At 44.3% G+C, this 12254-nt stretch overlaps 1 protein-coding gene across 3 annotated transcripts in view; it reads right to left on the bottom strand.

Annotated features, from left to right (window-relative positions):
* The window catches only part of B4GALT4 (beta-1,4-galactosyltransferase 4), a 36437-nt gene that overhangs the window by 16138 nt on the left and 8045 nt on the right, over positions 1-12254 (bottom strand). For all 3 annotated transcript variants that reach the window (XM_064466089.1, XM_064466073.1, XM_064466081.1), the window contains exon 2: positions 2942-3421. In XM_064466089.1, coding sequence (XP_064322159.1) covers positions 2942-3209 — 268 coding nt within the window. In that variant the 5' untranslated portion in view covers positions 3210-3421. The remainder of the gene's footprint in view (positions 1-2941; positions 3422-12254) is intronic.

The raw sequence follows: 12254 nt of genomic DNA, 5'->3' as shown, positions 1-12254 counted from the left end.
AGCCCTTCTTATAGGCATCACACTCTTGTAGGCATCACACTGGCAAGCTTCCAGTCAACTGGAACCTCCCTAGTTAGCCAGGACAGCTGATAAATGATTGAAAGTGGCTCAGTGAGCACTCTGTCAGCTCACTTGGTACACTTGGGCGGATCCTGTCTGGCCCCATAGACCTGTGTGTGTCTAAGTGGTGTAGCAGGTCACTAACCATTTCCCCTTGGATCATGGGGGGCTCCATTCTGCTCCCCATCCCTGTCTTCTGGCTCAGGGGGCTGGGTACCTGGAAAACAACCGGTCCTACTATTAAAGACTGAGGCAAAGGAGGCATTAAGTACCTCAGCCTTTTCCTCATCCTTTGTCACTATGTTTCCCACCCTCATCCAATAAAGGAAGGAGATTCTCCTTGGCCCTCCCCTTTTGCTGCTAATGTATTTTTATTGTCTTTTACAGCAGTAGCCAGATTAAGTTCTGGTTGGGCTTTGGCCCTTCTAATTTTCTCCCTGCATAACCTCATGACATCCTTATAGCCCTCCTGAGTGGCCTGCCCCTTCTCCAAAGGTCATAAACTGCAGCCAAAGCTCTTCTTTCAGCCAGGCTGGTCATTTTCCCTGCCAGCTCTTCTTTCAGCACAAGGGGAATGCCTACTCCTGCACCTTTAAGATTTCCTTCTTGAAGAATGTTCAGCCTCCTGAATTCCTTTGTCCTTCAGGGCTGCCTCCCAAGGGGCTCTGTCAACCAGGATCCTAAACAGGCCAATGTCTGCCCTCTGGGAGTCCAAGGTAGCAGTTCTGCTGACCCCCTCCTTACTTTTCCAGGAATCAAACTCTATCATTTTGTGATCATTATGCCCAACACAGTCTCCAACTGTCTCATCACCCACAAGTCCTCCGCTGTTCACAACAACAGGTCCCGTGGGGCACCTTCCCTAGTTGGGTCCCTGACCAGTTGTGTCAGAAAGTTACCTTCCACACGCTCCAGGAACGTCCTAGACCGTTTTCTATCTGCTGTACCGTATTTCCAGCAGACATCTGGTCAGTTGAATTCCCCCAAGAGAACTAGGGCTAGCGATCGTGGGACTTCTCCCATCTCCTTACGGAATGTTTTCTCTGCCTCTTCATCCTGGTGGGGTGGTCTATAACAGACTCCCACCATGATATCTGCCTTGTTGGCCTTCCCCTGATTCTTATCCATAAACACTCAGCCCTATAGTCACCATCATTAAGCTCCAGACAACTGAAACACTCCCTAACATACAGGGCTACCCCTGCCACCTTTCCTTCCTTGCCTATCCCTTCTGAAGAGTTTATAGCCACCCATGGCAGCACTCCAGTTGTGAGAGTCAGCCCACCATGGTTCCATGATGGCAGCCATATCATAGTTTTCCTGCTGCACAATGGCTTCCAGCTCCTCCTGTTTGTTGCCCATGCTGTGTGCATTGGTGTAGATGCACTTCAGCTGGGCTATTGATCCCACCGAAGGGAGTCTCCTATGACAATGACCCATCTTTTTTCTTTATGGAAGCAGTTGTGACCAGAGCATAGGCCAACTTAACCTTGGTGACACCTCCAAGCTAGGTGAACCACCATCCTCGTTATTGCTTGGTTCCACTTGCAGAGCCTTGTACCTATTACACAAATGCACCTGAGAAGGTGGGGCAGGCACAGAAGAGACACACCTGCTGTGCTGGGCAGATACTTGCCACCATTTCCCCCAATCCCATAAGTCACTGTGTTCAGCCAGGCAGGAATCCTCCATATCATGCATCCTGCCTGCCTGTTGGGCCGGTCCCAGGGAAGGTAGGGTGCGATTCCAGTAGTTTGTCTCTCTTTTGGACTCCCTGATACTCCTCAACCTAGTCACCTCCTCCCAGAGCTCTGTCACTAAGCAAAGGAGTTCCCCTCCCTTCCTGGGTACACCTCCCACAGGTGTGCTCACTGCTGCCCTCCAGTACCAGTGTAAGAACAGGGCACAACCAGCAGCAGGACACCTGGATGGCAGCATGTTCCTGCCGGAGCTCTGTCTGGGAAGCTGCATCAGTTGTGGTGGATGCAGAGCTTAGAAAGGCCATGGCTTTCTGCCAGGTGGATACCATTGCCCCCTGGTCGAGCTGGCAGAGCTTCAGCGCCTTTCCTGTGCACCCTTCCTGTACACCCTGCCATACCACACCCTTGCTGATGCGCCAGGCCCTGGCCACTAGCCCTCCCCAGGGGCTTCTTTTACATGTGGTGGGGGATGGGGGAAGCTTGGCCACCACTGCTCCTGGCCTCAGCCAGGTCTCGTCAGCCACTGTTGTGCAAGCTGTGGCCTCCTGGCAGCTCTCTCTGCTCCCTCTGAGGTTCCCCCAGTTTGGAAAGCGCCCCCATGCACCACACCAGAGCGCTCTACTGCAGAGCTACTTCCCATTGGCAGATATAGATGCTGAAGCCCTGCTTCCCAGGGCGTGGCTGAAAATCTAGCAGTTGTTGGGAAGACAAACACCATAACCATGAACATCCCTCCTTCCTCCTTTCCCTGAGCTTTTATTGCTGAGCATGATAAATGGCACAGTCATATGGTATAGAATATCCCTTTGGTCAGCTGAGGTCAACTGTCCCAGCTGTGCCCACTCCCAGCCTACCAGATTTTAGGGGCCAGGGAAGAGGCAGATAAAGCCTCAAAAGTGTGCAAACACTGTGCAGCAGTAGCCAAGTCACCAGTACATTACCAAAGCTGTTTTCACCACAAATGCATAGCACAGCACTATACGGGCTGCTATCCCAGCCAGACCCAGCACAGGCGCTCTGGGCCACAAGTCACTTCCTCACCCAGAAGCAGTTACTGCAACTAGTTGTATTTGTTTCACAGGAAAAGTGTCTAGCTGTAAAACAGCTAGGAAGAAAATCAAGTCAGCAGTACCAAAGCAGACGTAACTTGTTAGAAAGGAGAAGAAAGCACCATTACTTACGCAGGTATGGAGACAGAGCTGGGCAGTGACCCTGAAACGATTTCACTGTAGGAACATGTGCAATTGATTCAGTCTTCTCTTCCTTTTGAATGTCCTCCAGGCTAGTTAGCTTTCTGAAATCCTCCACCATGCTCTTCGCTTTAGAAATTTGCTGTCTGGAGTCCACAAAGTAACTGAATGTGGCCCACAGCACCATCAAACACAAAGCAGCAAGCACCAACACTTTGAACTTATAGAAGAGATGAACAATGTGCAAGCTCAAGGCCATGGCTCTCCCTGATCCACAAACTGCTTTCTCTGCTCTGACACCGAGGCAGGCCACTGCACACCCAGTGGGGATGAAACCAAAGGTCACAAGAGGAACGTCACAGCACGGAAGGAAAGATGGAGGTAGGGAGGTCTGCCACACTTCCTGCAGTGTTGCAACTCATGAAGCCATGGTGCTGTTTGCTCTTCAAATGTCAGAAAATATGATTTAATCTGGACAAAGGAAGAAAAGCAGGAGTTAATTTCTACTGTTCTCCACTGCTGTACCTTCACAGACTTCATAAAAGAACTTATGACAAAACATGAAAGAAACAGCAAAGTATGAACTACTGGTCAGAAACTAAGACACTGAGCTTTGATCCTAGCTTGGCTGCAAACCAGCTGCGTGATTTTAGGCAAATCAATTTCCTACTTTATTCTCCACTCCCAATTTCCACCCCCAACCCCGACTGAGATCAGAAGGTGCAACCAGTACCCCATGTTATACCTGTGTACAGTGCTTGGCAATACACAGGCTTTACTACTTCTATTCTGAGCAAAATTAACAACAGCTGCAAGACAAGGGATAGTGCTGGCTATGAGTAAAGTCAGCTCCCCCAGCCAAAATTAAAACCATATGAATCGCTGCAGAATTAAACTGTTTTCTTCTGAAACATAGTATTATTGATGCTACGTTGCTCTGCACAACACAGTGTGAACTCCCCAATAATTGACTGGTATCAGAAAACATTCCTCTATATCTGCTGCCTGCCAGTACCAGCTTGTGGGTCTTTGCCCAGTACTCCCCTCTCACATGCTGCTGCAGGAGGCAAATCTTCCTGTTTTTCAAGGGAAATGTTCAGTTTTTCAGTGTTAGGTCTGTGAGGATCCAATCCTTTGTTTTGTTTCCTGCCCTCTTTCAAGAGCACCATTTTCATACGGCCTTTCACCGACATCATACTATAAAGTCACCATGCTAATACTTTTGTCTATTATTATCATCTCATAGTAGACAAAGAAAGGGCACTACTCTCACTGCTGACAGCTACCCTAGCAAGCCACCTTTCTGCAAACACTCAATACTCATTTCACGACAAGAAACATTCAGCCTCAACATCGTGCTCCATACCACCACCACTCTGGCAGGCACAATACAGTCTCATATTAAAAATACACCGAGAAATTAGTAATGCCTCAGATCCACCACACATGCCCCAGAGGAAGCCCACTCCAGGAATTTTGCGGCATGCTTTCTGACAACCTGCTCCAAACGCCAGATGATGCTAACTCTGAGCAGTGTGCATATGAGGCTATCCGCACCAGCTCATCTGGCAGCCTAATTCTCTTTCTGGTACCTGTCACACAACCTTTGTTACTTACAGCACAGGGCAGGACACATGCTAGCTGAGTGCTGGATAGGGTACCACTACCACTGTGAAACCAATTCTGAAGTTTCTGATCTTTCTGGAGTGCTCAGCAACTTAACCTGTGTATTACAAACAAATCTGGATGGGAATGCAAACAGGTGGAGATATTAATGGTGATTGATAAAGTCACATAAATATCCCAAAGCCTGGAGATCAATGGAAGAACAGCAAGGATTTCTCCCCCTTATTTCCGCCCATCCCCCAAAGGGCCACTTTAAACACACAAATTTTTTTTGACCTGCTGACCTTCCTACTGGTTCTGGGTTTTGTGAACAACTGTCCTAACACAGGCTTGGTGGTATTCAGAACAAAATTAATTGATCTAGAGAGATGAGGGAGAGAGCAGCAACAGAGAAGGGTTCTCCAGCTTCTACATCCCTCAAGGGGGAGATCTGACAGATCTGTTCTGTGAAAGCTACATCATCATTTGAAAAGTGTGGTGGTCTTGTGTATTTTAAAACAAGAGGTTGAAATGGACCCCTCACTCCACTGTTTTCTATACTAATCATAGAACGGTTTAGCTTGGAAGGGACCTTTAGAGTCTTTTCATCCACCAGTACCCCCAAATCCTTCCCTCTCATTCCCTTCATCCCCCAACTTGTATTGATACCGGGGGTTGCCGTGGCCCAAGTGCAGGACCTTGCACTTGGCCTTGTTGAATCTCATGAGGTTCTCACAGGCCCACCTCTCCAGCTTGTCCAGGTCTCTGTAGATGATATCCCATCCTTCTGGTGTATCAACTGCACCGCTCAGCTTGGTGTCATCTGAAACTTGCTGAGGGTGCACTCGATCCCACTATGTCATTGATGAAGATATTAAACAGTACTGGTCCCATTACAGACCTTTGAGGGACATCACTCGTCACCAGCCTCCATCTGGACATCGAGCCATTGACTACTACTCTCTGGATGTGACCATTCAACTGATTTCTTACCCACTGAACAAGTTCACCCATCAAACCTGTATCTCCCCAGTTTAGAGAGAAAGACTACGAAGACCAACTACAAACAGTCATTATCTCTAGGGTCCTGAAAGATTAGAATTTCCATAAGCTCCAAATAGTAGTTTGTTTCAGCAGCTTTTTTTTTAAAAAAGTGCTCCTGCAGTTGCTGCCAGTAACCAATACTATTTATTCTGACAGCCATTATTCTGCTTTTCCTCATAACAGCTGTAGGCTATAGCTGAATTACTGAAACAATATATAAAAAACACTACTGGGAATGTAAGCAGATGGGTACAAGGGGACTAAAATGTGAAAACAACAGGAAATGAGGGACGAGGAAAATCTCAATTAAAGAGAGAGAGAAAAGCACAGGGGTAGGGGGATTCACCTTCCAGCAAACAGGACATGCTGGATTGCCCAGGAAAACAGACAAGAGTAATCGCTGTTTTACAGTTAAGAAAAATTAATCAAACAGTTTCAAGTGGGGTCAAGCAGAAAATGGATTAAACTCCACTAAAAATCTCCCCATGTTTCTGGAGTCTCAATTCAATCCATCTCTGCAACAGGTGTGGAGGAAAAGCCCCTTAACTAAACAGGAAAATAAAAGTAAGTAGAAGGAAATTAAATGGGAAAACTACATGAATGGAAGACAAAAATGCTGAGATTTTCAATCAATATATTTTGTTTCAGCAATTAATTTTACTTCTTATGTTTTGCTAAGCCTTGCTGGCAGACATGCCATAATAATATAAATTAGCAGCCATGATGCCCTAAGATGTAACAGCATAAATATACCGATACACTGAGTATAGTTCCAGTTTTTAGCTCAGCTAATGAGCAATAAACAGGATGTTTGATTTTTTACTATTGCCAGCTGAAACATCAGCGTGTGCCTTTCAGTCCACCATTACTTCCCAGCTAGTTGTCATCATAAGCTGTCGTACCAGGGAAGGACAGAAGAGTTTCTGAACCACAATTTTGTTCAAATTTCAGCTTGGTTACTTAGGACTCCAATGCACAACTGCAGCAACTGAGGAATTAATGGTCCAAAATGCTTTACCCTATTATTCCACTATGTATCATCACTGAAACAACAGTGATTCAAATAAATGAGAAAATGTCCACCACCCCCACCAGTTTATACTCTGCAATATAGCATACAGGAAATCAGGATAACCTATATGAACAATCTGAGAACAGTAAACATCATAGGCCCCATGGGCAATATTAGCCTGCAATTATTAAATCAAAGACCTTGTAATTTGCTCATCTAAACTCTGCTCGCAAGTTTCTATGGAATAATCTAAATTGCTGCCTTTCATAACCTCAGTTACTGTGCAGTGTTAGGCAGATGAAGCACTTCCCCCGGGGAGAATAACCTCTCCAAAATAAACCAAGGGCATCGCTGTACGAAGTGTGTGCATTGGGAAGAAATTCCCATCTCACCACCCAACCTAAATGTGCTCCAGGTTAACCTGGGCTGAAACGGACAACCTAAAGTTAAGATACTGAATTTAACATGCAGGGAATGACTATCAACAGGTGTTCTCTAAATATCAATTTATTAAATTCATAGCCTCTCACTTCATTAAATTCATAGCCTCTCACTTTATCAGACGTGGACTGCATTCTTAAAAAAGAAGTTAAGACAGTTGCTTATCTCTGATGCACAGACTAATGCAAATGGTCTGTCCACCCAAGAAATTTTTTTTTTCCACAAATAAAAAATTTTAAAATTAACTATCTATGGAAAAAGGCATAATGAAACATCAGGAAGCAATCAGCAGTATTAGTCAGAAGAACAAGCTTCTGAAATACTTTTTTTTAAATATCAAGAGGATCACATGGGTGTAAGCAACGAACATAAACTCTGAACTTACTGCACCAACCTTATTTCTACCCTCCTCCTCTCCTATTCAGTTAGGTGAATTCTCACACATATCAATTTCCTTTGTCAGGTTTGCGAGACTCCTTTATAAGTAGATGTTACTAAAAGTTCACAGTACTCGCCTCTGACAAATATTCAGACTGTATACTGTCAGTGTGAATTATTTTACAAAACTAAAACTACATCTTCACCGAGTTCTATGGCAGCAATCGAATGCTGCTCTTGCTTAAAATACACTTGAGGCTTTCAAAAGAGTAGCATAAATATGCATGCATGATCACAACAATTAGTCACTTTCAACTCATCACAACGCACATGCAGAAGGGCATAATTTATGTTTCATAAGCTTGCAGCTTGGTATTTTGATGTTTTCTATGGAGAATATAGTATGTATTTCAAAATGTGGAGATATTTCAAGTATTTTAAATTGGAAAACATATACAAATCAATTTACCCATCAATTTACTTCATGTTATTAATTCATAAGTTAAAAGGTATTAGTTTTTTTCCCAAGACACAAGAATGGCATGTACACAGAACGGCATGTCTGATCCTACTAACAAATTATAAAGAACTGTACCCTATGAATTAAGGCAACTGAGAAACACAGTGGAGAGCTGGCACTTTTATGACTCCCACCAAAGATGGAGAACTGGTGAACTTAAGAGGACAATAACTGGAAATAAAAGGACAAGGGAGAGGTTAAGTCTCAATAAAAAATTGCCTGTCAGAGAAACGAAAGGAAAACTTGATCATTGCCCCTCTTGAGGGTGTGGCTTTGCTATTTCACATCAACGACTCTTCATTTGAAAAACTGATCTTTCACTACTAAGCTTAAAATACCCGGGTTGCTACGTTGGGCAGCTAACCCAGAATCAAGAACATCAAAGTTTGGGCCTTGTTAAAAGAAAAAAGAAAAAAGTTAGTCCCAGGGCCTGCTGTTAAAAAGCCACACTTGGAGAAGTAGTATAAAAGCATTATTAATGGAATAACCTTAACAAAATACTGACTGGAATAGTCATGCAGAATCTACTCCAACCTTAATAAATCCCAATAGTTGTTCTGCAATTCACATGAAATAATGGAGCAGATGCATTGCACTTCCTAACTTCCAATTAGATAAAGTTAAACCATTACCAGTTAAGTACAGATTGAGGATACATAAATCACAATCACAGGATGGTTGAGGTTGGAAGGGACCTCTAGAGGTTGTCTGGTCCAAACCCCCTGCTCAAGCAGGGCCACCTAGATGCAGTTGCCCAGGATTGTGTCCAGAGAGCTTCTGAATATTTCCAAAGATGGGGACTCCACAGCCTCCCTGGTCAACCCGTGCCAGGTCTCAGTGGTCCTCACAGTAAAATAAGTGTTTCCTGAGGTTCAGTTGGATCCTCCTCTGCTTCAGTTGTGCCTATTGCTTTTGGTCCTCTTACTAAGCACCAGTGAAGAGCCTGGCTGCATCTTCTTTGCACCCTCCCTTCAGGTATTTATACACATTGGGAAGTTGCAACCTGAGCCTTCTCCAGGCTGAACAGTTTCAGCTGTCAGCCTTTCCTCATAGGAAAGATTCTCCAGTCCCTTCATCATCTTCATGGCCCTTTGCTGGGCTCTCTTCAGTATGTCCATGTCTTTCTTGTATTAGGGAGACCAGAAGTGGACATAGGACTCCAGGTGTGGCCCCACCAGTGCTGAGTAGAAGGAAATGATCACCTCCCTCAACCTGCTGGCAATACTTTGCCTAATGTAGCCCGGGATACCACATGTCACCATTGCCACAAGGGCAAAATGCTGGCTCACATTCAGCTTGGTGCCACCAAACCTAAAGTCGTTTCCTGCCAAGCTGCTTTCCAGCTGGGTGGTCCCCAGCATGTAATGACACATGGAGTTGTTCCTCCCTCTAGATGGCATCAGGACGCTCCGGCATATCTGCCACTCTTCACAATTTGGCGTAGCCTGCAAACTTGCCAAGGGCACAGCCTGCCCCATCACCTAGATCATTAATGAAGATGTTAAACAGGACCGGGCCCGGTATTGATCCCTGGGGTACACCACTAGTTACTGACCTCCCACTAGACTTCATGCTGCTGATAACTACCCTCTGGGCCCAGCTGTTCAGACAGTTTTCAGTCTACTTCACTGTCTGCTTATCCAGCCCATATGCCAACAGCTTCTCTATTAGGATCTTACGGCAGACAGTATCAAAGGCTGTCCTGAAGTCCAGGCAGACAATATCCACGGCTCTCCCCTCATCTACCAGGCCAGTCATTTCCTAGAAAGTTATCAAGTTGGTCAAGCATGACTTCCCCTTGGTGAATCCATGCTGACTACTCCTGATGATTTTATTGTCCTTCATATGCCTGGAAATGGTTACCTTGGAAGATGATGGAGCAGCTATCGAGGCTGACAAGCCTGTAGTTCCCTGGATCATACTTCTTGCCCTTCCTGAAGACAGTAGTGACGTTTGCTTTCCTCCAGTATTTGAGTGCTTCTCCCATTTGCCATGATTGATTAAAGGTTATCGACAGTGGCCTCACAATGACATCAGCCAGCTCCCTCAGCACTCACAGGTGCATCCTATCATGGCCCACAGACCTATGTATGTCCAGTTTGCTTAAGTATTCACCAACCTCTTAAGCAATCCTCTTCTACCAAGGGTACATCTTCCTTGCTCCAGTCTTTTCTCCTGGTCTCTGAGACCTGGGATTCCCGAATCCTAGTCCTGCTGGTAGAGACTGAGGCAAAGAAGGCATTCAGTAGCTCAGTCTTTTCCATGTCCTGCATAACCAAGTGCCCCATCCCATTGGGCAAGAGGAACGTCACAGCACGGAAGGAACATATGTAACATATTTGTTACATATGTACTTATAGAAGCCCTTCTTGTCATCTTTGATATCCCTAAATCATGGCTGATATATTGGTTGGGGGGTGAAAAAAAGACCACCCACTCAGACATTAAAACATGTGCAAGCAATAATTCAATAAAAATTCAATACTAAACAAACCTTGCTATAAACAACCCCCAGATGCTGAAAATGTTGTTCTTCCTTCTTCTGTATTTTGTAACTCAGGGTGACTATCCCTCAAATATGGGTGGGAAAAATCTGTCGTGCAACTAACTCTTATCATAGCTCTCAAACATGTCTCTAGCTAGATCTGACTTTCAAAGGTACCAAGAAACTTCCACAGGAATAGAAAGTGCAACTCTTCTTGTGAAATAAATTCTCAGTGAAGCATAACCAAACCTAGTTTAGAAGGTTGCAGCTGACTACAAGAGCACAGCACTTCAGGCCACAATGTTAAAAACACCATGGTGCCCATTTCAAAATCAATTTTAAAAACCCAAACAAACAAAACACACCCAGAAAAAACCCCATAGTTATCCAAATATGATATCAGCCAGAATTCCAAAATCATTGAAAAATGAGAAAGGTCTCCATCTACATGTAGACATATTCACATCTAGACAGATATTAAATATACTTCTAAATACATCTATGATCATACCGAGGCACATAAACACTGCATGTTCTGCCTTCCCCCAACATCATACCTGTGCTCCACAGCTTGTCTGCCAACTCAAGTTCTGTAGCTTGCTATGTTTTTTGAAACGTATGTCAAACCCCACTTGCTTGTTCCAAGGTTCCTAGCAGTGTTCAGAATAGGCCGCCTGTAGGAGCTGATCAGAAGTGCAGTGCAATATGATTCACCCCACAAACAGGGGCTTCAGTTCTGATCCTTGGGCCTGTTGGCATGAACACGAAGCCCTACCTTGCTCTCCACCAGGCAGCCCAAAACAGTAAGCAAGGTTCCAGCATGGCCAAGACTTCTTTCTAAGCAAACTAGAAAGATCAGAGCCATCCATCTTCATTCAGGGTTTTCCCCAGCAGAAATACATATGCATCGGGGTCCGACAGGCTGTGCAAGCACAAAGCAAGTCAGGAGCATATGTGCAAGCTGGTTCCCCATGCAAGGGCTGCAGGGTCAATCTACTCATATGCAGTGGGCATTTGCCTAGCAGCCTAACTGAAGCCACTAGCATTATCAAGCTCAGAGATACTTAGAAATTCTAGACTAAAGGCTGTTCTTTTTCATCTAGGCAAAAATCCTAGGTAGATGAAGACAATGTCAGCAGGAAGATGGATTACTGGAGGCCCTGATCTAGGTATTAGTGAAGGAAAGTTATCTTATAAATAAAATTTGTTATGTAACTGGAGTTGATAAAAACTAATTACTTTCCAAACATTTCTTTTTCCCCCAACACATTTTTAGTTAAAAATAGTCATTATGATAACTATGCTGAAGCCTAGAGTCACATTATTATGTATCAAAAAAGTTGTATTTATCAGTACAAATAATCAATGAACATACTTTCTGACTAAATTTTATTTTTCATGTGGTTATATTTAAAATAATTCTCCCTGTATGGAACATCTGTAGAGCAGCTCCAGAAAGACACTTTCATCTGATGCACGGAAAATTAATTTTTAATTCACACTAACTTTCCAAGTCCACCTGTTTCACAATGCCCAGTAAAGACAGGTTTGCTATCATGCAGAATTTTCCAGAAGACCCTGCTACTTCCTCAAGCTCACACACAAAATCACAAACAGCAGAACAGGTTCAGCAGCAAAAAGGACACCCTTCAATCTAAGTTTAAAAACTCTCATAAATTCAAGCAGGAAATGAAGCATGGAAGAGTTCCTTGGGACTACATTTATGAGCTCTGTACTATGTAGACTATTACTTAGTATTTTATCTAGGACAAAGGCAAAAGCAGCAGTAGGTTTGCTATACTGCTTCATGATCGTCCCA

This window comes from Phalacrocorax carbo, chromosome 1, assembly GCF_963921805.1.
Source record: "Phalacrocorax carbo chromosome 1, bPhaCar2.1, whole genome shotgun sequence".
Lineage (NCBI taxonomy): Eukaryota > Metazoa > Chordata > Aves > Suliformes > Phalacrocoracidae > Phalacrocorax > Phalacrocorax carbo.
Note: the sequence above shows the minus strand (reverse complement) of the source record. Positions and strands in the feature narration are given on the sequence as shown.